General features: G+C 42.6%; 1 protein-coding gene across 1 annotated transcript in view; it reads left to right on the top strand.

Moving 5' to 3' along the window:
• pepd (peptidase D) overlaps positions 1-27,968 on the top strand; it is a 158,747-nt gene that overhangs the window by 61,906 nt on the left and 68,873 nt on the right. The window contains exons 8-9 of the mRNA XM_043706503.1: positions 2,927-3,002; positions 7,973-8,019. Of these exons, the coding sequence (XP_043562438.1) occupies positions 2,927-3,002; positions 7,973-8,019 (123 nt within the window). The remainder of the gene's footprint in view (positions 1-2,926; positions 3,003-7,972; positions 8,020-27,968) is intronic.

Here is a 27,968-nt window from a genome sequence, read left to right as displayed (position 1 = left end):
TTTAAAGAAACTATATTAAATAAAATTAAAATTGAAATGAAACTAGTAGTAACTGGTGCACTTTAACCCACCACAGCTAAATACAGCAGTATCCTATTATTTTATTTCCTACTCTCGAGCGCACCAATGGACACTTGTGGTTATTGCCACAACCCTCTGTTTTAAGTTAGTCATCTCTGCCAACCAGGCATCCCAATCTGGCCTACTCCCATTTCTCAGCACTTGGCCCATATCCCTCCAAACCGTTCCTATTCATGTACCCATAGACGTTTTTTAAATGTTGTGACAGTACAAGCCGCTGCCTCCACCTCTGGCAGCTCATTCCATACTCACACCACCCTCTGTGAAAAGGTTATCCCTCAGGTCCTTTTCCAAATCTTTCCCCTCTCCCCTTAAACCTATATCTTCTAGTTTTGGACTCCCCCAGCCTAGGAACAAGGCCTTGACTATTAACCTACCCATGTCTCGTGATTTTATAAACCTCTTTATAAAACTCTCAGCCTCCGACGCTCCAGGGAAAACAGCCCAGCCTATTTAGCCTCTCCCTAAGCTTAAACCGTCCAGTCCTAGCAACATCCTTGTCAATCATTTCTGCACCCTCTCAAATTTAACTACATCTTTCCTATTGACGGACAACCAGAATTGAATGCAGTAATCCAAAAGTGGCCTCATCAATGTCCTGTAGAGCCACAATGTGACCTCCCAACTCCTATACTCAATGTTATGACCACTGAAACCAAGCATACCAAATGCTGCCTTCACCAATCTGTCTCCCTGTGACTCCACTTTCAAGGAACTGTGCACCCCTGGGTCTCTCTGTTCAATAACACTCCCTAGGTTCCTACCATTATCAGTGTAAGTCCTGTCCTGGTTTGCCTTATCAAAATGCAACAACTCTCATTTATATAAATCAAACTCCAATTGCCACTCTTTGGTCCAATCACCTATATGATCAAGGTCCTGTTGTACTCTGAGCTAATTTTCTTCAATGTCTACTACGTCACCTGTTTCGGTGTCATCTTGACTTGATATATTGTAGCCACGTATACCTAAAAACACTGTTAAGCTTTGTTTGCAAGCAGTGCAGGTAGATCATTATAAGCAAGGACTCACAGATCATAACGTACTTGGACAAAAAGAGGTGTACAGCTTACACTACGCAGGAGGTGTGCAAAGCAAGATCGACATTAACAAGATCAACATTATTTAAAGTTCACATCCAGATAATTTATACAAATGATAAAAAGCAGTGGAAAGTGAGCACTGCAGATGCTGGACGTCAGAGTCAAGAGTGTGATGCTGGAAAAGCACAGCAGGTCAGATAGCATCCAAGGAGCAGGAAAATTGACATTTCGGGCATAAGCTCTTCATCAGGAAAAGCAGTGGACCCAGCACCAATCCTTAGTCATCACAGGCCTCAGTCCAATAAACAATCCTTCTTCAGCACCCTCCACCTCCTACTTTCAAGCTAATTTTGTTTCCAATTGGTTAGCTCCCCTGGATCCCAAGTGATTTAACCTTACTCAGCAGTCTACCATGTGGAACCTTGTTGAACACTTTGAAGTCCATATAGGCAACATCTAAAGTTCTTCCTAAATCAATCTTCTTTGTCACCTCTTCAAAAAAAAACTCAATCAAGTGTCTGATGGTGGAATGGAATTCTTAGCTGAATAAAATAAGCCAGTATGAGGGGCTTATAGTTATATAAATTAAAGCGTATTTGGTTACACCAGTCTATGATGAACGATTGTGTGGTGAGCATAGTGTTAGTGGGATAGCGCAGCATGACAAAGGTCACAATAAATTGAACAATATGTTGGTATGTGCGGGGAGAAGCTGACGTGAACTAGTTATTGCAGTATCGGTTAATGCATTCAAATGTCACTGTAGCTGACATGAGCAAAGTCATGGCATATCTATGAAGCTAAGTAAGGCAGTCTAAAAAATTTAATAAAAAAAAACTTCTGAAACTCTTTCCCTGCAGTTGTCCTACTTTCCTCAGGAATGCCACAGTCTGAACCATCCTGATTCTCCCCTGGCAACTGAGTAGCTCATATTAACTGTGTCAACAATTGATACCTTAATTCTCATCTCAGCTCTTTTTGTTTGGAATTCGGAATTATTTTTGAAACTGCATCTCACAAGTGGGACAGAGTAAAGCTCACTCTACACTGTTCCGCTCTCTTCCCCCCCCCCCCCCCCCAATCAAGCACTTCCAGGGCAGGGACTGCACGGGGTTAGATACAGAGTAAACCAGTCTTTACATTGCCCCAATCAAGTATTTTGGTTGAAAAACAGATACCAGTGTACTTAGAAATATCCCAATGGCTGTCAGATAATGTGGGATCAGAGGGTGGGGTCTGTTTAAACAAGGCTAAATTCAATACCGTTTAAACCGACATTGTCCCTGTGTGTGAATGCCCATGGAATAAACTCCTATAGGGTGATGGTGACAGCAAATGTTATTGATTCATTCAAATACAAACTAGATGACCTTCATTGAGAAAATAATATTCCACTGACACAGAATGGGAGTAGTTTGAGACCTGAGTGACGAGTGTTGCATGCTGGGGAGTTACTTGTGAGGCCTATGGTTTGCAGTCTGTCTGCTGAGGGCTGCTTCACCAGGTCAGAATTTATGATCGACTTATTGATTAACATTGATTACTGTGATTGATCAATAACACCATTTCCATTGTGTCCTTCAGGGCAGTCAAACAAGAGTCTGATGAAACTCGGATCTTTTGATCTTCCAAATATTGCACTGTTCATTATCCCTGTAATATTGTTGAGAATGTCTTACTGTGAATATGGTGATTATTGCTGCATACTAAAGGAACTGTGATGTAAAGTAGTGGCTCAGAATGATAATTGATTTGTTTCTCCTTTCTGTCCACCACCCACCCCCCTCACCCCAAAAAAAAAGCCGAGTGATAAAGACAGACATGGAACTGGAACTCCTGCGTTACACTAACCGCATCTCAAGCGATGCGCACAAGGAGGTAACACTTAAATATTCTCCAACCTTTCAATTAGATTAGTCAACTGTATCCGCTTCTTGAGCACTTATAACCTGTCTGAAAGCCGTGTCTGAAGGTCGAAATAGAGTTTGCATTTAAAATGGACATTAATAAACCCAAGTGACATTTTGGGGAAGTTTCATCTGGAGAGCTTGAGAATGTGGAAGATGCTGCTGAAAGCATTTGCTGTGCCTAGTGTGGATGACAGAGTTAGGGGGGAGACAGAGAAACACAAAATAAACAAACAGTAGGAGGAGTGGTTGGTTGGGGGGAGGGCTGAGAGGTCACTGATGTGGAGCAGCAGTACTACAGACAGAGCATTGAGGTAGAATGGCTTGTTTCTGTGCTGTGGACGCAATGTGGTATAACTCTGATCCAGACACTAGCCAGATCGGGTGCGGTGCTGGTTTTCATAAACTCTGATCTTAGTCTGCTGAGGGGGTAAATCCTGTGCTTACCCAATTCTGAGTTTGTTTTTAACCCAGCATCATGTTAAGATTGCATCTGTTTGTTTCATTGTTGCTATTCCAGACATCACTTTAATATTCCAGCTTTGGTGGAGTTGGAGAGTGGCTTATTACACTCCAGTGACATTGATTTTGCAGTTTGCAAACAGCCTGTTTGCTCCATATCAGTCTCTTTCAAGCCTACCCCATCTCACCTTTCAGCATATGATTCTGTTCTTTTCTCCCTCGTGTTCTTAAATTGTGACCACAATTCGGTGACTTTTACTCTAGTGATGGAGAGGGATAACTGTGCACTGCAGGGCAAGAGTTACAGCCGGGGGCAGGGAAATTATGATGCAGTGAGGCACGACTTAGGATGTGTGGCTTGGAAAAGTAGGCTTCAAGGGAAGGGCGCAATTGATATGTGGAGCTTGTTCAAGGAGCAACTATTGAGTGTCCTTGATAAGTATGTACCTGTCAGGCAGGGAGGAAAGGGTCGTGTGAGGGAGCCGTGGTTTAATAAGGAATTGGAATCCCTTGTTAAAGGGAAGAGGGCAGCCTATGTAAAGATGAGGCGTGAAGATTCAATTGGGGCGATTGAGAGTTATAAGATAGCCAGGAAGGACCTGAAGAGAGAGCTAAGACCAGCAAGGAGGGGACATGAAAGGTCCTTAGTCGGTAGGATTAGGGAAAACCCTAAGGCTTTCTATAGGTATGTCAGGAATAAAAGAATGACGAGGGTAGGAATAGGTCCAGTCAAGGATAGTAGTGGGAAGTTGCGTGTGGAGGCGGAAGAGATTGGGGAGACACTGAATGAATACTTTTCGTCAGTATTCACTCAGAAAGCTCGTTGCCTGGAGACAAAAACAAATTTGAATTCGGCCAATCAGTTTAAATTATATTTCGAAAAATATGAAACTCCAGTCCAGTTTTGAATTGATTATATTGACAATCTTAAAAGTCAATGACACAATCTGATGCTCTGGGGTATAAAACTGGGAAAATTTAATATTTGGGAGGAGAACTGCCATGCCACCAGTCTGCCTGAAAAATAGCTCTCTTAAAACTACTTTATAAATCTGTAATTTCTGATGCAGAAATTCCTATGAGGAAGATAAGAAGTCACAGGAAGATCCAAATAGATCAATTGAAAGCTGCCTGGTTGAGTGATAAGAAATGTGGTTTAGGAAATCTTAATTGGGAGTTTTTGGTAACTGATTTCATAGAAGGGAAGGTAAAAGATGGGTTAAAGTAAGTATTTTTTCATAGTTGTGAGTTAATTATTCTCTGTTACACTTTAAGAAATAAAGTAGTTAATTATTACTTTAAATAGAACTTGGCCATTCGAATATTTACAGATTACAGCTAAATATTTCTGTGTTGCTCGTTTTAAATTAGGCAGAAAAGTTAACACCGACCATCCCCACTGCTCCATGGCCGAACACTTCAACTCACCTCCCACTCCCCCAATGAAGGATATGGAGGCACTTATAGGAAGGATGTGGAGGCACTGGGTGCAGAGGAGGTTTACCAGGATGTTGCCTGGTATGGTAGGAAGATTGTATGAGGAAAGGCTGAGGCACTTGGGGTTGTTTTCATTGGAGAAAAGAAGGTTTAGGGGTGACTTGATAGAGGTGTACAAGACGATTAGGGGTTTAGATAGGATTGACCATGAGAACCATTTTCCACGTATGGAGTCAGCTATTACGAGGGGGCATAGCTTTAAATTAAGGGGTGGTAGGTATAGGACAGATGTTAGGGGTAGATTCTTTACGCTGCGAGTCGTGAGTTCATGGAATGCCCTGCCAGTAGCAGTGGTGGACTCTCCCTATTTATGGGCATTTAAGTGGGCATTGGATAGGCATATGGAGGATAGTGGGCTAGTGTAGGTTAGGTGGGCTTGGATCGGCGCAACATCGAGGGCCAAAGGGCCTGTACTGCGCTGTATTTTTCTATGTTCTAAATTTTTTAAATGTAACTATTTCCATAAAATCTCAGAAGTAGGCTGTCCAGCCTACAGTGAATCTGTACATTCTGCTGTGTTTCTGTTCCCCTTCAAGTTTTCATTCTATTCCCTTTTAACAGCTGTAACAGAATCTGTATCCATCACCCTCTCAGGCAATCCTTTCCAAATCCTGGGCAATTGCTGCATAAATGTATTTCTCCCCGTGTTATCTCTGGCTGTTTTACCAATCATTAGTCTGTCCTCTTATGCATGCAGGGGATGTGGAAGGTGCTGGTTGGGTGAGTATTTGTCATCCATCCCTAATGCCCTTTTGCAGCTGCCTCCATGAATTGCTTTGGTTTAGGTACACTCCCAGCACCCCAAGGGAAGGAGTTCTAGGTTTTTAACCCAGCAACAGTCAAAGAGCTGCGATATATTTCCAAATCAGGACAGTGAGTGGTTTGGAGGAGCCCCTTGTCCTTTTGGATGGAGGTGGTCGTGAGTTTAGAAGGTATTATCAGAAGAGCCTTGGTAAAGGGTTATTGACCTTTAGCCATTGAAAATAGTTTCTCTTTATTTACCTTGGCTGAATGCTTGATGATTGCAAACACCCCTATTAAATCTCCCCTTCTCATTCTCTGTTCAAAAGAGACCAACACCAGACTCTTCACATTAACTGTAGTCCTTTGTCGCTGGTCACATGTAAGTAAATCTTCATAATCTTCAAAAGTGTAACATAAATGCAAGGATTGAATACAATAACCCAACTGTGGCCAAACTAGTTTTAACACAACTCCAAATTGTAGTAAAGTTTTACATTCTTACCATTCTGGGTGAGGTAGTGTCCCTTCAATTCCTCCTTTGATTTTATTGTGCTGATGTTATGTTTATGCTTTAGATTCCTTTACAACTAGAAATGGTGATTTCACAGACATTTTGGGAAGAGGAGAGTCAGAGCAGCATTGCTATTCTATTCTACCTTTATAGTCTTTGAAAGTGACAGTAATATTTGCTGTCCTTTGTGTGTTCACAAGCTGCTGCTCTGCTTTTAGGACAACAAACCCTTTTAAGAAAGAAATAGGTAGATTGCTCTGGACTGCTGGGCTGTTGTCCTATTGATTTTTAATTGCATCATTCCACGTGAGTGAGTGAACATCTTTGTTTTAGAGGTGCAGTGAAGAGAGCTGTGCACAAACCTTGCAAAATCAAACTGACACCTTGCTGTCCCTGAGAGAATTCGGGCTATTTTCTGAAATGACCACAAGTGAAACTTCAAAAACAGCTCGTAAATTATTAAGATTGTACACTCGGGGAATAAAATGTTTTTCACCTTTACAAAATTAAACTGTTTTCCCCTCTTGTGGGAGGTTTCTTGAAGTTGCCACCACCTGTCTGTAGCTGATGAGTAATAGTTTCCTGCAGAAATCATTCATCAGAACTGTCAAGGATTGAACGGCATGAAACTTAGCAGTGCTCTGTACTTGATGCAAATGTTTTGCAGGACGTATGTACCTGTCCTCCAGGTCTGTGTGTGTGTCTGTGTGTCTCAGTTGGAATGTTTGACTCTGGGATGAATAGAGTTTTGTTGAGTAAAGCTGTCCAGGAATATGGACAGAAATGAGTAACTGGAATTGGGGTACAGATCAGCCACTGAATGTGGTGTGCGCTGGCTGAATGGCCTGTTCTTGTTGCTGTGTTCAGTATTCAGATCCAGCCATGATAAAAGAGCACTTTTCAAGTTAGAATCATGACGTCCAGCACATGTGGAGGCCATTTGGCCCACTGTACTTGAGCTATCCCTGAAAGTGCAATCTAATTAGTTGTATTCTCTGTGCACTTTCCCCGTAGCCCTGCAGATTTTGAGTGTTCATTGTTTCCTTTTGGAAATTGCTGTTGAAACTGCCCTTTCAGACACGCCGTTAAATAACACTCTCTGTTAAAAAAACAAAGTTCCCCTCTGGTTCTTTCTCCTTAATGGTTCTAGTGTCCACATCCTTTGGGGGCAATTGTTCTAGACCTTTCTGATCTCGGGATATGATTTCAAGCTTGCTGAATCTAGTTACCAGACAGATGAGGAGTCTGTGGTGTTGCCTGTCTGCTCTGCTGGGCATGAACAATCCCACAGTACGAGTGGAGGAGAATGGCATTGCTCTCCTGGTTTCCAGTCTAACATTCACTCTCTCGCAGGCAATACTACACCTTCCCTCTCATTGCTCTGTGAAAACATGAGTTTCACTGAAAAAGCTGCGCTGGCTGTACTGTGAATTAATTCATTGACCTTGAAGCACTTGGGACTTTCTAAGAACATGAAAGGCAGTGAGTTCTTTAATGGGATAAGGTCTCACTGCTGACTCTGACAGTAAGATTATTGATGTTTTCAGTCATGGGATGTGTTGGTGATAGACAGGAGCAGTGTGCAAACCTTTCTTCTAACCACTCATGCAAACAAAAAGTGAGGAGCTAGTAATCCTGTTAAAGTCGTATGTTTTGATATAGAAATGCTGTGAAATCCTTCGAGAAGTACTGATTTACACCTGTTTTACTTTCTCTCAATACTTCAGGTAATGAAGGCTGTGCGAATTGGGATGAAGGAATACGAGTTGGAAAGGTCAGAGCATTTCACGCGATATTTTCAGAGAATATTAAAATATTTCCTCTGTTCTTTTGCACACCTGGTTTGGGAATACTGTTGGAAGGAGAAGCTGCTGGGGATGGGTAAATGAGGTGGTTTCATATTGTCAGCATGAACCAGAGAGCAGCCACCGGGAAGGTCCAACAGTGATTTATTTATATATTCCCACTGGTTTACAATTGGTAATTCACTGGTGGGAATCATTACCTGTGTCTTGATTTTGATTTATATGTGTCAGATATGTTGATGAAAAAAGGCTCTAGGTACAAATATTGTGCAAATTGAGATCCCCATTACTGATATTGAACCTGCCCTCATCCTGCCCTGCTTGACTCTCCGTTTACCCTCCATTCAGGCTACAGTGTAGGCTTCAAAGGTTGTGGGATCATTCCAGAGATTGTGAGATGACTCCAACCCAGTCCAACACTTGCACCACTGTACGCAGGGAATGCTGCACGGATAGAGGATGGCATATTTATAAGTGACATTAAACGAAATGGCCATCTATTCAGTTATACATGACAAGTCCTCCACCACTATTTAGGAAAAGCAGAGGAGTTTCCCCCTCCCACCGGTCTGAGCATTATTAATTATTCAACCCTTTTCAGTAGATCTGGCTCTGTACCTCATTGCTGTTTTCGTGATCTTGTTAAGGACTGAGCAGAAACCCTGTTCAGTATTTCTTGGTTAAAAATCTCACAACGCCAGGTTATAGTCGAACATGTTTAATTGGAAGCACACTAGCTTTCTGAGCGACGCTCCTTCATCAGGTGATAGTGGAGGGCTCAATCCTAACACAGAATTTATAGCAAATATTTACAGTGTGATGTAACTGAAATTATACTGTGAAAAATTGATTGTCTGTTAAGCCTTTCATCTGTTAGAATACAGTGATAGTTTCACTTCTTTCATGTGTAAATCACAAAACCTTTTTTTAAAAGTTGCATTCTCGGGTTAGCTGTTAACAATGGTGATAGCTAGACAATATGTTGAAGGTGTTAGCCCCTTGTGTTCTCTGTCTATGACCTGATGTTTAGATTGATTCTAATCTAAAAAGTGAGATAACAGAGTTTTATATAAATTCATGAAATTTTTGAGCTCAGAGTTCTACATGAATGTATGCAGTTTTTGAGCAAAGTACAATGTAACCCTACAAGTACAAATTCACCCCACAAAATATATGTCTGTGTGTGTCTGTCTGTCTGGGGTGGGGGTTATGTGTGTGGTGAGTGCAGAGTGTCTTAAATCTGTGAGGGGGTGCATGTGAGAGTGTGGGAGTATGTGTGTCTATAAGGGTGTGTGTGGGTGTCTGTGTGCGTGTCTGTGTGTACCTGTGTCCATGTGTAGGTGGACTTCGGGACAGGCAGCAGAGAAAAGTGGGCGAGCAGAGGCTGATAGCTAAGTTTGGTACCCATAGGGAGGGCCTCAACCGGGACCGACCTTGGGTTCATGTCACATTACTGGTGATCACCATTGCACTACACACACACACACGGACACAGGTACACACAGACGCGCGCGCACTCCCACACGCTCACATGCACCCCCTCACAGACTTAAGACACTCTGCACTCACTACACACACGCACACACACACACTTTCTCTCACTCACAACCCCCACCCCAGACAGACAGAAACACACAGACAAAGACCCACATACATACACACACATTTTGTGGGATGAATTTGTACTTGCAGAGTTACATTGCACTTTGCTCAAAAACTGCATGCATTCATGTAGAACTCGGAGCTCAAAAACTGCATGAATTTATGTAAAACTGTGATTCTAATCTAAAATGTGAGATAACAATCTAAACATCATGGCATAGATGGAGAACACTGGGCCAACACCTTCAACATATTGTCTAGCTATCACCATTGTTAACAGCTAACCCGAGAATGCAACTTTTAAAAAAAGGTTTTGTGATTTACACATGAAAGAAGTGAAACTATCACTGTATTCTAACAGATGAAAGGCTTAACAGACAATCAATTCTTCAATGTATAATTTCAGTTACATCACACTGTAAATTGTTGCTATAAATTCTGTGTTACGATCGAGCCCTCCACAATCACCTGATGAAGGAGCGTCGCTCCGAAAGCTAGTGTGCTTCCAATTAAACCTGTTGGACTATAATCTGGTGTTGTGTGATTTTTAACATTTGTACACCCCAGTCCAACACCGGCACCTCCAAATCAGTATTTCTTGGGTTGTGTGTTTTTGATTAGAGTGCTGCTTTTCAATTCTGATATCCAGTTTCCTAGCATACTTGGGTTTTTCTTTGTTCTACTTGTTGACAATAGACGTGACGTGTTTGCTAGTGAGTTACGTGCTAATTAAAAGCAGTTAGAATAACAGCACAAATGCATTCATTCACGATCACACACCGCCACCCCCCCCCCCCCACCTCCCGCCCTCGCTTCCCTGGAAAAAGCTGCTGATTGGAGCCCGTTGCTGCATCATTAATGGGGTGACTGTGGCTTTGTGCTGCACATCTGGCTGTGGAGTAATGCCCTGAATGTTGATCATTTGCATGAACACCTCATGCTGCGGTTGATAAGGGAGATGATTAGGAACACTGGATCAGTTTGTTTTTTTATTGTTTTCTCTCCTGAAGTCTGGCTGTGGCCAGCATTCAGTTCCACGTGATCAAGATCAATGTAGCTTTTGAAAATGCAAAGCACGAATCAGCTGTGAGAATTTTAGATTTGGGTAAGGCTGACTTTAATGAGAGACAGACTGTCCACTGTAACCTGGAAAAATATGCTCATGGGTAAAACGACTGAAGGGCAGGGAAGGATGACTAAAGAAACATTTAAAGCGACAAAAATATATCCCTGTGAGGGGAAAGCTCCACTTCACAGAAGAGAGCAGCCATGGACAATTTAAAAAGATAAGGGACAGCATAATACAGTCATAGGGTGGTACGGCATGGAAATGGGCCCTTCAGCCCAACTTATCCATGCCAACCAGCTTTCCAAATCTAAACTATCAACCTGATGAAGGAGCGTCTCTCCGAAAGCTAGTGTGCTTCCAATTAAACCTGTTGGACTATAACCTGGTGTTGTATGATTTTTAACTTTGTACACCCCAGTCCAACACCGGCATCTCCAAATCATAAACTAGTCCCATTTGCCTGCGTTTGGCCCATATCCATCAACCCTTCCTATCCATAAACCTGTCCAAATGTCTTTTAAATGTTGTAGTTGTACCTGCATCTACTACTTCCTCTGGCAGCTCATTCCATGCACACTCCATCCTCTTTGTGAAAAAGTTGCCCCTCAGATCTCTTTTAAACCTTTCACCTTAGACATATGTTCTTTAGTTCTGGATTACCCTACCCTGGGGAAAAGACCTTGACTACTTACCCTATCCATGCCTGTCATGATTTTATAAACCTCTATAAGGTCACCCCTCAGTCTACAAATGCGTCAGGGAAAAAAACTCTCAGCCTATCCAGCCTGTCTTTATAACTCAAACTCTCCAGTCTCAGTAACATCCTTGTAAATCTTTTCTGCACCCTTTCCAGTTTAATAACATCCTTCAACAGCAGGGCAACTAGAACTGTATGCAGCATACCTAGTGCAGCCTCAGCAATGTCCTGAACAGCTGCAATATGATGGCCCAACTCCTATCCTCAATTCTGACTAACGAAGGCAAGTATGCCAATTGCTGTCTTCACCACTCTGTTTACCTGTGAAACCACTTTCAAGGAGCTATGTACTTGAACGCCATGTGTCTCTGTTTGACAACATTCCCCAGGGCCCTATCATTAACTGTCTAAATCGTGCCCTGGTTTACCTTACCAAAATGTAACACCTCACTTTTATCTAAATTAAACTCCATCTGCCACTCCTCAGCCCATTGGCCCGGCAATCAAAATCCCATTATGCTCTTTGCTAACCTCCTTCACTGTCCCCCTATGCCACCAGTTTTGTTGTCTTCCACAAAATGACCATGCGTGTTATATTTTCATCCAAATAATTTATATAAATACAACATAGAGGGCCGAAGGGCCTGTACTGTGCTGTAATGTTCAATGTTATATGTTAAATGACAATCAACAATAGACCCAGCACCAATCCTTGTGGCACATGGCTGGTCAGAGGCTTCCAGTCTGAACAGCAGCCCTCTACCACCAACCTCTGTCTCCTACCATCAAGCCAGTTTTATATCCACATGGCTAGCTCTCCCATGTGATTTAACCTTACTAAGCAGTCTATCGTGAAGAACCTTGTCAGAGGCCTTGCTAAAGTCCCTGTAGATAACAGTTACTGTTCTGCCGCCTTTAATCATCTTGCTCACATTTCAGAAAACCGATTTCCCACGCAGAAAGCCATGTTGACACTCCCTAATCACACCTCCCTCTTGAAAAGCATGTAAATCCTTTCGCTCAGAATCCTTTCCAACAACCTACCCACCATTGACATCAGACACACCGGTCTGTAATTCCCTGGCTTTTCCTTGCGGCCTTTCTTAAACAATGACACAACATTAGCCACTCTCCTGGCTTCAGGTACAAAGAAAGGACTTACAAAAATGTCAAAAAACAGCACAGGTCCTGCCGAATGGGAAAAGCACAAAGGTGAGCAAAGGACAGCTTCTAAGACCTACTAAAAGGGTTTATGAGAAGAAACTTAGCAGGTCCATCAAAATCAATAAAAAGAATTGTTACAGTTACGTAAAGGGAAAGCAGGTGGTCAGGAACAATGATGACCCACTAATGACTGAAAGTGGGGATATTGTCAATGACTATGGGGAAATGGCAGACAAGTTGAATAGATACTTTGCCTCTGTATTTACAATAGAAATGCTGGTAGATAAACTATTCCCACAGGTTGGGGATTCTAAAACTAGGGGACACAGTCTGAGAATTAGGGCCTCATTGTTCCAGCAAGAAGTTCAGACTGGAGCCCTCTGGCCAATGATGTGCCGCAAGGATTGGTGCTGGGGCCACTGGGCCCACAAATGTTGGTAGAGGTTTAGAACTCTCTTCCATAAAAGGCAGTTAATGCAGGATCAATTGTTAGTTTTAAATGTGAGATAAATATTTGTTAAGCAGAGGTTCAAGGCTAGAGTTCGGCTGGAGATCAGCCATGATCTTATTGAATGGAGGAACAGGCTCAAGGGGCTGAATGGCCTACTCCTGTGCCTGCATTCCTCCATCCCTTTGTGCCTCAACCAAAGGCATCCTTCATGGATGAACTGGCAACTTCGGCCAGGCAAGAGATTTATTTTGAAGTCCTGTGAAAGTCTGATGCTCGATTGCAATGTTACAATCTTTAAGAAACAGAGACCCAAGAATCAGGACAACTGTCAGCTGTGGTTTAACACAGACCGTCTCTTTGATCATGAGTTCAAACCTGACTCCTGTGACCTAACCCCGCAGCTTTAGACAGATCTGCTCAGAGTGGTACTGAGGAGATGCTGGCTTTTGGATGAGATTTTAAACCAAAGCCTCAACTACCCCACTTCGTGGATATGAAAACCCTCAGGGTATTGTTCTGATGAGGAGGCCAGTGGAGGTGGATATCTCCAGGCTCCTAGCCAATGTTTATCCTTCAATCAACATTAGTAGATGGGACGACAAGCTCTTGTAGCTGACTGAGGGAGGATCCCAGGTTGCTGAGTGCTGTGATGGAAGAGTGGACTACAGCGGTTTAATTGCTGTGTTTCTTTAATAGAAATTGAGAATACTCCCACCTGAGCCAGTTTACAGAACCTGTCACCGCTCAGTACTCTTGTTTGCAGCCTTTCAGCTCTGTTCAATTCTCAATTAATTGTTGACTGCTGATATAATTGGGAGGAAGTAACCGAGAGAGGATAGTCACAAGGGAATTGAATGACAATGTTCCCCTGAGACTCCACCTTGTGTTACTCATGTCTCTTCTGATATCCATTTAGTTCCCTTTACAGCCCGGGAGGTTGGCATGTCAGTAAAAGGAGGGAACAAAGAAATTACATTTCCGTACCATCTTTGGTAAACTTGGGACACTTCAGAAGTGTTTTTACAGGTAATAAAGTAGTTTTGGAAGTTTGTCAGTAGTGATGTTAGAAATACTACAACCATTTTGTACCCAACGCATACCCACAAGCAGAATGTGATAACAGTCAGAGAGTCTGTTGGTCCAGAGGGTGATGCCCTCAGATTGAATCCTTGCTGTCCTATTGTAATGTGCGGAGGCTTTGGTTGGATGTGTTGCTGTTGGTAGGGAGAGTTTGCTGTTTCAGAGGGTGGAATAGTCTAGCTGAGGAGCGATCCAGGAGAGCAACGTTATGGTTAAGAGTGCAGTAATGCACCCTGTTTTACTGCATTAGTATCCAGAGAATCCCAGTTGGGATCATAGCGGAAACAGGCTGTTCAGCCTGTTGAGTCGTCTGGACCAACTCTGAGTATTTCACCCAAAAGCCAAACCCACACCCACACCCTATCCCTGTAACCCCACATTTCCCATGGCTAACCCACCTAGCCTGCACAGCTCTGAACATTAGGGACTGTTTCACATGGCCAATCCACCTAGCCCCCATATTTTCAGACTGTGGGAGGAAACTGGAGCACCCAGAAGAAACCTACGCAGACACATAGAGAATTTGCAAACTCTACATAGAAACCACACAATCGTAATCTGGAGATTATTACCTCAAGCAATGTGCAAATTGACATAGGATAGATAAAATTATGGGAGGAATAAGCTAATGGGGCCCTGGCACCAGTCCTGGGAAAGAGAGCAGTTCTGTTGAACCGTGCTCTGACCAGTGCAGAACTAAGTTTGTCGATGATCCTGTAAATTAATTAATGGAGAGAGGATCCCATTGAAACATCAAAAAGTAATGAGAATGCCCAGGTCTTCATGGTAGTGAAAAAGCAATTGTAATGAAAGTGTGACAGGTGGGGTGGGAAATAACAGAAGACTGCAGCAGAATAATGGTGAAAATGGCGAAGGTTAAGGAGCTTGACAAATGCAGCTTGCATTCAGGTATCAAGGTAGGTGATTGACACAAACTGGAATAAATTATTATAGCAAAGAGGGGATAGCTATTAAGGAGACCTGGTTATAGGGTGGCCAAGAGTGAGAATTCTGTTCAAGGACATTGTGTTCCAGAAGATTAACACAAAGGCCAAGGTGGTCTGGTCACTTTCTTATTAAAGGCAGGTATGATAGTGTGGTGACTAGAGATATAGGTGCAATACCAGATGTGATTGGGTAGAAATAAGGAATAACAAGGGAAAAAAGTCATAGTTGGATGCTGTCTGTAGACCCTCAAAGAGTTGCCTCACTGTAAGAGTTGAAAAGGATGGTACTGGAAAAGCACATCAGGTCAGGCAGCATCTGAGGAGCAGGAGAATCGACATTTCGGGCATAAGCCCTTCATCAGGACATTCCTGATGAAGGGCTTATGCCTGAACCACTGACTCTCCTGCTTCTCGGATGCTGCCTGACCTGATGTGCTTTTTCAGCACCACCCTTTTCAATTTTGACTTTCCAGCATCCGCAGTCCTCGTTTTCTCCTGGTTGTCTCGCGGTATGGCAAAATATATCAGGAAATGCTGAAGGTGTAGAAGGACGCCATAATTGTCATGGGTGGTTGTAATCTGTGTTTGAACTTGACAAATCAGAAGGGCAAGGTTGACGTGGAAGATGAATTTGTAGAGTGCCTCAGGGATTATTTCTTTAGAACAGTATATACACGATCTATTCAGAAACAGGCTAATTTAGAACTAGTAATGTGTAATGATGGAGGATTAGTAAGAGGCCTTGCAGTTAAGAATCCTCTGGGACGTAACAATCACAATGCAGGCAGTCCCTGGGGTATAAATGGGTTCTCTTCTTAAATATGCTCGCACATTGATTTGATTACTTAGTGTGGAAACAGGCCCTTCGGCCCAACAAGTCCACACTGACCCACTGAAGCGCAACCCACCCAGACCCATTCCCCTACACCTAACACTACAGGCAATTTAGCATGGCCAATTCACCTGACCTGCACATTTTTGGATTGTGGGAGGAAACCGGAGCACCCGGAGGAAACCCACGCAGACACGGGGAGAATGTGCAAACTCCACACAGAGAGTCGCCTGAGGCGGGAATTGAACCCGGGTCTCTGGCGCTGTGAGGCAGCAGTGCCGCCCACAAAATTGTATGCAAGTCAAAACACAATACAATAAAGTACAATATAAAACAGCCATTCACAAGTATCTGCATATCAGATCTTTCAAATTAATATTAATATGTGTTCTTGTTCATCATTACAAGTACTCTTAAGTCAGATATTCGTAAATCAGGAACCCTCTGTAGAATAGAATTTCAAATTCAGTTTCAGGGAGAATTAACTCTGATCACAAATTAATGTCGAGAGTGTGTTGCTGGAAAAGCACAGCAGGTCAGGCCCAAAACGTTGATTCTCCTGCTGCTCTGATGCTGCCTGACCTGGTGTACATTTCCAGCAACACACTCTCTACTCTGATCTCCAGCATCTGCAGTCCTCACTTTCTCCTCCACAAATCAATGCCTTCAAATTCCATAGGGCCAATTACAAAGGTATGCAGAAAGAGCTGTCTAATGCAGACTGGAAAAATAGACTAAGGGGAAAGTTAGTTAGGAGAGAGTGAGGACTGCAGATGCTGGAGATCAGAGCTTAAAAATGTGTTGCTGGAAAGGCACAGCAGCTCAGGCAGCCTCAAAGGAACAGGAGAATCAACGTTTCGGGCATAAGCCCTTCTTCAGGAATAAGGGGAAAGTTAGTGACAGACATTCAAGCAGATATGCCCTAATTCTCCACAAACATTTATTCTGGTCAAAAAGGACTCCATGAGATGGATTAGTAAACAAAGGTGATCGAGGAGAGTATCCAGTTAATATAATGTGGCAAAACCTTGTAGCAGACCAGAGGGTTAGAAATTTTCTTTTAGATAACAGCAGCTGATAACTAAAAATCTAAGCGGGAGAAAATTGATTGTGAAAGTAAAATGGCAAGAAATATCAAAACAGCCAGCAAGCATTTCGACGGGTATCTAAAAAGAGAACAGCTAAAGTGAATGTGGGATGGAGGTGGTGTCAGGGAATTAATAACAAGAACAGGAATGTGGCAGCTAATGTAAACTAATACTTTGCATCTAGAAACATTCCAAAGATAACATATAATCAAGGTGCTAATGACAGCAAAAGATCTTGGAATAGTCTCTATTACAAAGGACAAAGCATTTGACAAACTAGTGAGCCTGAAGGCTACCTGGCTGTATCCAAGGGTTTTAAAGGAAGTGGTTGCAGAGATCATGGAGGCATTGGTCAAAATATTTCCAAACTTACTGGGTTTCAGGAGAGTTCCAACGGATTGGAAAGCCATAGTTTAACACCTCTATTCACAAAGGGACAGGGACAGAAAACAAGAATCTATCAGTCAGCCTAACATCTTTTGTTGGAAAAATGCTAACGTTCATTATTAAGGAAGATTAAGCTCTTTGAAAAAGCTTCATGCAATCAGAGTTGGCTTGCTTTGTGCAAGGGAAATTCTGTTTCACTAACTTACTAATGTTCTCTGAGGATACAACAAGCAGAGTTGATAAAGGGGAACTGGTAGTTGTATTGTCATTGGATTTAGAGAAGTCATTTGAGAAGATGCTACGTAAAGATTTATTGTGCAAGATGGGAGCTCATGGTGTTGGAGACAATTGAGGATTGGTCACCAGTGTCTTTTTCAGGTTGCAAAGATGTAACTAATGGAGTGCCAGGGGGATCGATCCTCAGGCCTTTACCATCTATAATAATGACCTGGAAGAGAGGACAAAATGTAATGAATCCAAATATGCAGCTGATAACAAAGGTGGGAGGGCACGTTGTGATGATGAGAGAAGGAATCTGCAAGGGGATAGAGAGAGTTTGAGTGAACATTTGGCAGATGGTGTTTCATGTTGGAAAGTGTGAGCCCGTGTGTTTTGGTAGGAAGAATCAAAGAACAGTATTGTTCAAATAGACCCCAGAAATATGCAACACAGAGGCATCTGGGTGTCTTTGTGTGTGGGACAAAAAAATAACTGTCAGTGCAGCAACTAATTAAGATGACAATGGAATTGTGGCCTTTCTTGCTCTGGGTTTGGAACTTAAAAAGGAGAAATCTTGTGATAATTGTACAGGGTGTCCTGTGTACTGGCACCTGGACCACTGTGAATTTAAGGAAAATGTACTACCATTGGAGGCAGTTCAAAGGAAATGGACGAGACAGATTTCTGGTTAGAGGGGTTGACCTATTGCAACCATTACTGAGCTGAAAATGTGTTGCTGGAAAAGCGCAGCAGGTGAGGCAGCATCCAGGGAACAGGAGAATCGACATTTCGGGCATAAGCCCTTCTTCAGGAATCCCGAAACGTCGATTCTCCTGTTCCCTGGATGCTGCCTCACCTGCTGCGCTTTTCCAGCAACACATTTTCAGCTCTGATCTCCAGCATCTGCAGTCCTCACTTTCTCCTATTGCAACCATTAGTCAGGTTAGGCCTTTATTCATTAGTGTTTAGAAGAATGAGGGGTAAGTTTTTATTTTGAAACATATGAATTTTTGAGGATCAGTGTTGGGAAGATATTTCCACTAATGGGTTAATCTCAAGCTATGGAACAGAGTTACAGAATAAGGGCGCACTCATTTAAAATTGAAGGTATTTTTCTGAAGGTGATGAATGTGTGGAATTCTCTCTACCCCAGAGAGTTGTGGAGGCTACATCACTGAAAGTATTTGAAGGGAAGGCTAGATTTTGGAATGATTGGTGAGTTAAAGTCCACCGTGAGCTGCACCGAAGAGGTGCCGAGGTCTGTCATAAATCAGCGACAATCTTGGTGAGTGACAGGCAGGATTGAGGGTCCACTAGGCCTGACCCTCCAATCTCTAATGTTTTTATGTCCTTGTACATGAAGCACAAAGTTGGCATTCTGGTGCAGCTAGCAATTGGGGAGGCATAGGATTGGAATGGAAGGGCAAGTTGGTTTTATGCTGCATTTGTATAACTTTCGATCCAGTCAGTACTCCTGGGATGCTGTTCACACCTTTGGGTTACTGAATTCAGGGTTGGGGCTGGTGAAGCTTCCCCTCGGCTGATTCCTGAGTTAAGTTTTGAGGAGAATTTGAGTACAATCATCTTAATGTCTGAAGCTGATCAGAATGAGAATGGGTTTATTTGAGAGTTCGACAGAGTAAATGCTGAGAATTATTTCCCAGGTTGAGTGCTGTCATCTTTTGGATAAGGGGTAGGCCAGTTAATCCTAAAATGAGATTTTTCTTCACTCAGGGTCATGGGTCTTGGGAATGCTGCACCTGAGGGAGCTCTGGAGGTCTCCTCATGAGTATGTTTATGACTGACATCTACACAAATTTTAAATACTAAAGGAATTGCTATACAAGGATAGGTTAGGAACATAGTTAAAAATCACACAGCACCAGGTTATAGTCCAACAGGTTTAATTGGAAGCACACTAACTTTCGGAGAGACGCTCCTTCATCAGGTGATAGGAGCGTCGCTCCGAAAGCTATTGTGTTTCCAATTAAACCTGTTGGACTATAACCTGGTGCTGTGTGATTTTTAACTTTGTATACCCCAGTCCAACACTGGCATCTCCAAACCAGGTTAGGAACATGGCATTGTGTTAGAAAATAAGTTGTGACTTTACCAACTGATGAAACAGGATCAACAGACTGAACAGCCTCCTACTATTCCTCTTTTCTTTTACTCGTTCAAAGATATGGGTGTCACCATCTGGGCCAGCAGTTATTGCCCAGGAAAAGGTGGTGGTTAGGTGTTGCCTTGAACTGCCTCAGTCTCTGATGAAGGATGGAAGAATGTCTTCTAATAAAGATTCTGAAAATCCTCATGGCTTGAGTGTTTTTGAGCCTTTTATTGTTTTTCAGTTACTGCTTGTAGTATGTCAGCCATTGGAGGATCTAACTTGGCCCATAACCTAACCCCCACATCTATGTCAAGTGGTGGATTCAAATTCCATTCCTTATGAAATGAAGACAAGCATTTCCAGTGCAGAACTGATTAGCGGCAGTGCCGAGGGTGCGCCGCACTGTCGCAGGGCCAGCGCTGAGGGATTTTGTTGCTGGCCAGTAGACCATTCCTCATACTTCTGACCTGCACAGTTGAATTTTGAAGTTCCATGGCAAAGCGCATAGTTATCCTGGCCAGTATTTGTCCCAAAGTCAGCAATAGATCTTTCATCTGGTTACTGATTGCTGTTCTTTGTTCCTTTTACAATCAAAAATGGCTGCCAGATTTGCACAAATGTCAGTCAGATGTCTCTTCAAAGCTGTTTTGCACTTTTACACTGGTCCTTGGAATGATATTCTCTGCTATTTTGTCCTTCACTACATAGACGTTTACCCAGCTGAGTGTTCACTTGTGCCTCTGCCTATGACTATAATGTAATCAAAACAGAAATGTTGGAAACATTCAGGTCAGCATACTGTGAAAAGTAGGATTAGTGTTTCAGGTTGACGGCTTATGATTAAAGTTCATGCAGTTGAATTGTTAACTCTTTTTCTCTCTTCCTGAAATTATCTGACCCACTGAAGATTTCCAACACTTTCTGCTTTTTGATCCCTGTTTAATTGATGTGGTCTCTTGCTGACCTGACCCTTCTGCTGTGAAAGCAGTTTTTCTCTATTTCTTTAATAAAAATCATTCACCATTAGGTCTGTCCTCCTTCTTTTCTCTAATGTGGACACACCCAGATTCTGCAGTCTCTTCACATAATTGAAGTCCTGCCTCCCTGAAACCAACCTAGCACATTGTCTTTGCATCTTTTCCAAGATGTTGACATCATTTATGAAATGTGGTGCCCAGAATCGAGTGCAGTATTTCAGCTGAGTATTGGTGTGTTTGGTTTCACCTTGCTGCCTTTGAGTGTGTGTCAAGGAATCACTGTCTGTTCTGGAGAGCTTACTGAAGTATTTTGACATTTCAGCTGCCAGTTGTGATGTTTGGTGATTGAAGCAATCTATTAGAGTCAAGGCAAGAATGTTGTTGATAGATGAACAGAATTAATTGAATGCGTTAACCACATAAAGCTAAATCCACCATGATTAATTGAACATCAGACATTATTCTTGTTGCCAGGGTCAGAATCTTTTCAAGGATGATTGACAGCCTCTCATTACTGATTTGGAATTCATTGAAAATTAGTCTACAGGATTGTTGTTCTCCATTTGATTGTTTTGTGTATCGTGGGAGGGTTAGATTATGACTGCAGTTTAGTAAGAGCAATTAGTATTCTTGAGATTTCAAACCTTTACCCTGCTGAATAAACAGGCTCTGTACAATTATAGACTCAGTAACTCTTACCTTGCTGAATCAACAGTGACTGTATACACTTATAGCATTAGTGACAGTTGACTGAATGAAGTAATTTTGTGTTATGTGGTGAGTGACCTTTACCTTCCTGAATAATCAGTGAGCTGATGGAAAAAATGCATTTGGATCATTTTTCACACAATTTCACTTGGAAGAATTTTATGAGCAGCCATTATTCTGTTGGCAAGTAGGGCAGTTAAGACTATTCCTATGAACAATAATGAGATGAGCAATTAACAAGTCTGTGCATGTGGTGTTGGCTGTCAGTGCACTCCCAGATGTCCCTCCAATTCAATCTCTAGCTTCAAAGTGAACGGATTTCTTCACTACATTTAATTCAATTCTACTATGATGGATTTTGGTCTACCATGACTCAAAGTTATTGTACAGTTCAGTTTAAGTAATTAAAGGATTGGATTAGTTCTTGTATTTGGGACCTGTTTTTAAAGCTGTGTGCTCAGGATCTGTAGAACGTGACTCAGGGCTTCACTGTAGAGGGTTAAGTACATTACAGTGTGGGCCGACAGTTGGTTAATTACTTCCTTATTCCAATCCTTCCATCGAGTGACTCCCCTGTACAATCCCCACCTGTTTCACTGTACCAGCTGAAATGTAAAATTCACTGACTACTGGAAATCAAAAGGGGACAGAATTACCAATTTGACAGCTTTATCAATTAACCAATTGTGACCGCTTCACAAGCCTCGTGTCACCGTAATGCAGCATGTTCACGATTAACCAGTTCATCTGTTTCGGTGATATTGGGTTGTGGCAGGGCACTGAAATCATAGAAAATCTATGACACAGAATGGAACTATTCAGCCCATCATCTCCATGCTGGGAATGGAGACCTCTAGTCTGACTCCACATTCTTATACTCAGTCTGTAGCCCCATGGCTATTGAACCAGACGTGCGCGTTATCTTTAAATGTGGCTAGAGTATCTGTCTATCACCCTTTCTGGCAGAGTTGCATGTCCCTTCAATCTTCTGTGTGACAACATCTTTCTTCAGTCCCTCCTTAATCCTTCCACCAATTACTTTAAATCTGCACTTGCCGGTTTTTGACCAGTCCGCTAAGGGAAACCGGTTGCCGTGTTTACTTTATCTATGACCCTGTAAGAACTTTATACATTTCAGTTCAGGATCTCTATTTCTTCTTTGTTCCAAAGAAAATGCCCTCATTCTATCCGACCTTTCCTAAACTCTGAAATTCTCCAGTGCAGGGTACACCTCCAGAAACCACCTCAGCACACTCCCCGTTGTAATCACAGCTTTCCTGTAAGCACATGACCAGAACTTGACACAGTACTCAAGCTTTTATCAAACTAGCATTATATACAATTCTTGCATTAGCCTCCGGCTTTTCCGATAGAGTCAGAGTTCAGTCGCACAGCAAATGCTTTTCAGCGTACTATGTCTGCACCAGTCAAAAACAAACGCCTCACTACTGTATTCTGGGCCCATTTTTCAGCACTTAACCTATTGCTTCACGTAGGTAAAAACAATGACTGCAGATGCTGGAAACCAGATTCTGGATTAGTGGTGCTGGAAGAGCACAGCAGTTCAGGCAGCATCCGAGGAGCAGCAAAATCGACGTTTCGGGCAAAAGCCCTTCATCAGGAATAAAGGCAGAGAGCCTGAAGCGTGGAGAGTTGGCATTGCAAGTGCATATCTAAATACTATTTAAATGTTATGAAGGTTCCTCTCTACCACCCTTACAAGACAGGTTCCCATCACCATCTAGCAAACCATATTTTTTCCTCACATCCCCTCTAATCCTGCTACCCCCTACCTTACAACCTATTCTGTAACTTGGCTAATAAAGGAAAGCATGACATTTCATCTTAGCCATTTCATTGACCTTTCCTGCTACATATCAGGATCAGTTAATAGGCACAACCCCCTTCTTTGAGTAAGTAGGAGGCACTTTTATGTCCATCAGAAGGTTAGATGGTCCCTGTCTCATCTGAAATACAGTGGACCCATCTGTGTGGCGCTCCCTCAAAGGTACCTAGTGTCTGCCCTATGCTGTGGAGCCCCTTGAGACTGAAGATGGCATTCTCCAGCTCCAGGGTTCTGAGCTGATGAAGCAATCTAATGCTGGATTCTCACAGCCTCCTGCAGCTGGGGCAGTTGGGTTTTTTCCACCAAGTGGGATGATCCCATTTTCACAAAATGTGTGTTTTACATAGAACATAGAAGAATACAGCGCAGTACAGGCCCTTTGGCCCTCGATGTTGCGCCGATCCAAGCCCACCTAACCTACACTAGCCCACTATCCTCCATATGCCTATCCAATGCCCGCTTAAATGCCCATAATGAGGGAGAGTCCACCACTGCTACTGGCAGGGCATTCCATGAACTCACGACTCGCTGAGTAAAGAACCTACCCCTAACATCTGTCCTACACCTACCACCCCTTAATTTAAAGCTATGCCCCCTCATAATAGCTGACTCCATACGTGGAGAAAGGTTCTCATGGTCAACCCTATCTAAACTCCTAATCATCTTGTACTCCCAGATGGAGGTTTTGACCTCCATCTGGGAGTTTTGAAGATACTCAGTGGTGGTTCCTCACAGATATTGCTTCTCCAGCTTGGGCCATCTTGGATTAGAACTTCCCAAGGTTCAATGGGAATGCTGCATTCTTTCCTGGAGGTTTCAGGGGTGTTCTTGAAGCATTTCCCCTGTCCTCCTGGTAACAGCTTGCTGTGAGAGAGCTTGTTTTGGAAGTTTTGTGTCAGCTGCATGGGCAAGGTGACCTGCCCAGTGCAGCTGATGGAGTTTAGCCAGTGCCTCATTTACTGGGACTGTTAGCCTGATATTCAAGCACCAATCTTTCCAATAAATATTCAGCATTTTACTGAGGTGCTGCTGTGATACTGGCGATAACCACCTGGCCGTCTGAATTCAGAGTTAGTGGATACACATTAATCCTAATGTAGAACAATACATTTATCCTTCACTCCTCAATTACAGGAGCACTGCTGCCTGATAGACCATGAGCTTCAGGCTGAGTTTCAGCTCTTTATCCAAAGGCCAAATCTGCAGTGTCACACTGGAACTGATCCTGACATTCATCATTAATGTTTGCCTTCACTGAGAGGTGGTGTCCCAGAAGGATCTGTATTAGGGCCTCAGTTATTTATATTGTTTGTTAATGACTTGGATAATGGCACAGAAAGTCATATATTCAAATTTACTGATGACATAAAGTTAGGCAGCATTATAGACAGTGTAAATGACAGAATAATATTACAAAGAAATATTGCTAGCATAAGTGAATGGGCCAGGCTGTGGTAGGTGGATTTCAATGTAAGTGAGTTTAAGTTTATCCATTTTAGACCAAGAAAGTACAAATCAGGGTTCTTTCTGGGTGGTATGAAGTTAAATACAATGGATATCCAAACAGACTTCAGGTGTCAGGTGGAGAGATCTTTAAAATTTCACAAACAGGTGCAGAATATAATCATGAAAGCTAGTGGAATGCTGGCCTTTATATCTGGAGGACTGCAGGACAAGGTTACAGACGTTATGCTGCAGTTATACAAAACCCTTGGAGACTGAGTAGATTTGGGCACTTCACATTTGGAAGGATGTTTTGGCCTTGGAGAAAATAGCGCTTGTGTTATACCTGAACTTCAGGGGTTCAGTTATGAGGAGAAATTATACAAATAAGGCCTGATTTCTCAGGAATTTACAAGGTTAAAGGGTATTCCGATTAAAGTGGACAGTGAGAGCCTTTTTCCTTGGATGGTGATTGCTAGCATGAGGGGACATAGCTTTAAATTGAGGGGTGATAGATATAGGACAGATGTCAGAGGTAGTTAAAGTAGTAGACTCGCCAACTTTAAGGGCATTTAAATGGTCATTGGATAAAGATATGGATGATCATGGAATAGTGTAGGTTAGATGGGCTTCAGATTGGTTCCATGGACGGCGCAACACCGGAGGAGGGGGATGGATGGATGTCGGGGGAGCCGAAGAACGTAACATAGTACAGGTTCTATCTTCTAAAGTCTTCAATATAGGAAGAGACAGCATGGATGAAGATAAATTATTTCCGTTGATTGGAGGTTCTCGAACTCTAGAGCATGATGTAAAATTTAGGCCAGACTATTCAGGAGAAATGTTAGGAAGCACTTCTACACAAAAGGTTTGGAACTCTCTTCCACAAACTACAGTGAAGTCAGGATCTGTTATTAATTTTAAATCTGAGATAACCTTTCCTTAAAAATTTTGGGATAGGGCCCGGAATTGTAATGTGGAATTAGGCCACAGATCAGGCATATCTCACTGAATGATGGAATAGGTTCAAGGGACTGAATGGCCTACTCTTCCTGTTCCTATACAGGGAATAGAGTTCTGAAGAAAGTCATACTGGGCTTGAATATTAACTCTGTTTCTGTATCCACAGACACTGCCAGACCTGCTGAGTTTCTCCAGTACCCTCTGTGTTAGTTTCAGATTGCAGGGTTTGCACGTTTGATGATACTGGATAATATCTTTGAGGAGAAAGTGAGGTCTGCAGATGCTGGAGATCAGAGCCGGAGATGTGTTGCTGGAAAAGCGCAGCAGGTCAGGCAGCATCCAGGGAACAGGAGAATCGACGTTTCGGGCATAAGCCCTTCTTCAGGATTCCTGAAGAAGGGCTTATGCCCGAAACGTCGATTCTCCTGTTCCCTGGATGCTGCCTGACCTGCGCTTTTCCAGCAACACATCTCCGATACTGGATAATAAACAGGCTTCCATTCCCAGCAGGTGACTAACACAAGCTTGTGATGTGCTTTCAATGTCTTTGAGCAAGGCATATTTCATCCTAACAGTATCGAGTATCCTCCTTTTCACAAAGATTCATCACCAATAACCAATCTCAGCATTGACTGAGGAATAGAGTAAAGAGACTCCCATTGGTGTAATATAGTTGAGTATAAATCTGAGGAACTCTTTTATTGAAGCACCGAGCAGGCAGAGACCAGGCTGGTGAATATTGTGTGCAGTGATTTATTGTGTCAAATGAGCCATTTTGTCAATCTGGAATGGAGTTGGCCTGTCAGTGAGTTCCTTTCTTTCATTGAGTAAACTCTTGGCCCTTGACAGTCCATGATCCATCTGCCCATTGAAGCAATTACTGATCAGTTGGGAAATTCCAATTGTACAGTTCAACATGCACCAAACTATCTCTGAACCAATGTCCCCAAACATTTGCAGCCAAGAGCTCATGAATCACATCCTGAATTGCAGAACACCATAGTTTGAGTTTAGAAAAATGATACAATTTTTAGGAACTTGATCTTATCGGATATACATGTAGAATCCTAAAATTTTACAGTACAGCAGGAGAGCATTTGACCCACTGTGACTGTACCAGCCCCCAAAAGAGCTACTTAGCTAGTTACATTCTCCAGCTGATCTTTGTAGTGCTGTAACTTCATCCATTTCAAACATAGGTATCTAACTCTCTGTTTAGACACCTCAAAGGTTCACCCCCACCATTCTCCCAGGCAGCACATTGCAAATCCAAACAACTACCGGGACAGGAGTTTCTCCTCATCTTACTCTGACCTCTCCTGCTGACGTTTGGAAATTCTGGCCCCCACGTACTGACACATTAACTAGTGGAAACAGCATATCCTCCTTTACCCTGTCATTGTTGTTCATCTGTTGTAGGAAAGGTTTTGGAAAGGATTATAAGAGATCAGCGAGGAAGCATTTAAAGAGAGAGTTAAGAAGAGCAAGGAGAGATCACGAGCAGTCTTTAGCAAATAGAATAAAGGAGAACCCTAAAACTTTCTGTAGGTATGTGAGGAATAAAAGGATGACTCGGGTAGGAATAGGGCCAGTCAAAGACGGAAATGGGAAGTTGAGTGTGGACCCTGTGGAGATCGGAGAGGTGCTAAATGAACATTTCTCATCGGTTTTCACTCAGGAAAAGGAGAATATTATTGAGGAGAAGAATGAGGTGCGAGATATTAGACTGGAAAGGATCGAGGTTAGTTACGAAGATGTGTTATCAATTCTGGAAGGAGTGAAAGGAGACAAGTCCCCTGGGCTGGATGGGATTTATCCGAGGATTCTCTGGGAAGCTAGGGAGGAGATAGCAGAGCCCTTGGCTTTGATATTTGAGTGGTCATTGTCTACAGGTTTGGTACCAGAGGACTGGAGGATTGTAAATGTGCCCTTGTTCAAGAAGGGCAGTAGGGATGACCCAGGTAATTATAGCCTTAGATCTGTTGTAAGAAAGGTTTTGGAAAGTATTATAAGAGATAAGATTTATCATCTAGCAGTCAACAATTTGATTTCAGATAGTCAACATTGTTTCATCAAGGGCAGTCGTGTCTCAGAAACTTCAGAGTTTTTTGAGAAGGTGAGCAAGCATGTAGATGAGGGTAGGGCAGTTGACGTGGTGCACATGGACTTCAGTAAAGCCTTTGATAAGGTTCCACATGGTAGGCTGTTGGAGAAAATGCAGAGACATGGAATTGAGGGTGATTTAGCAGTCTGGATTAGAAACTGACTTTCTGGAAGAAGGCAGCGAGTGGTGGTTGATGGAAAATATTCAGCCTGGAGTCCGGTTACTAGTGGT

The sequence above is a fragment of the Chiloscyllium plagiosum genome, chromosome 17, assembly GCF_004010195.1.
Source record: "Chiloscyllium plagiosum isolate BGI_BamShark_2017 chromosome 17, ASM401019v2, whole genome shotgun sequence".
In the NCBI taxonomy this organism is placed as follows: Eukaryota; Metazoa; Chordata; class Chondrichthyes; order Orectolobiformes; family Hemiscylliidae; genus Chiloscyllium; species Chiloscyllium plagiosum.
The sequence above is the reverse complement of the archived record's forward strand: the minus strand, read 5'-3'. Positions and strand labels throughout refer to the sequence as shown.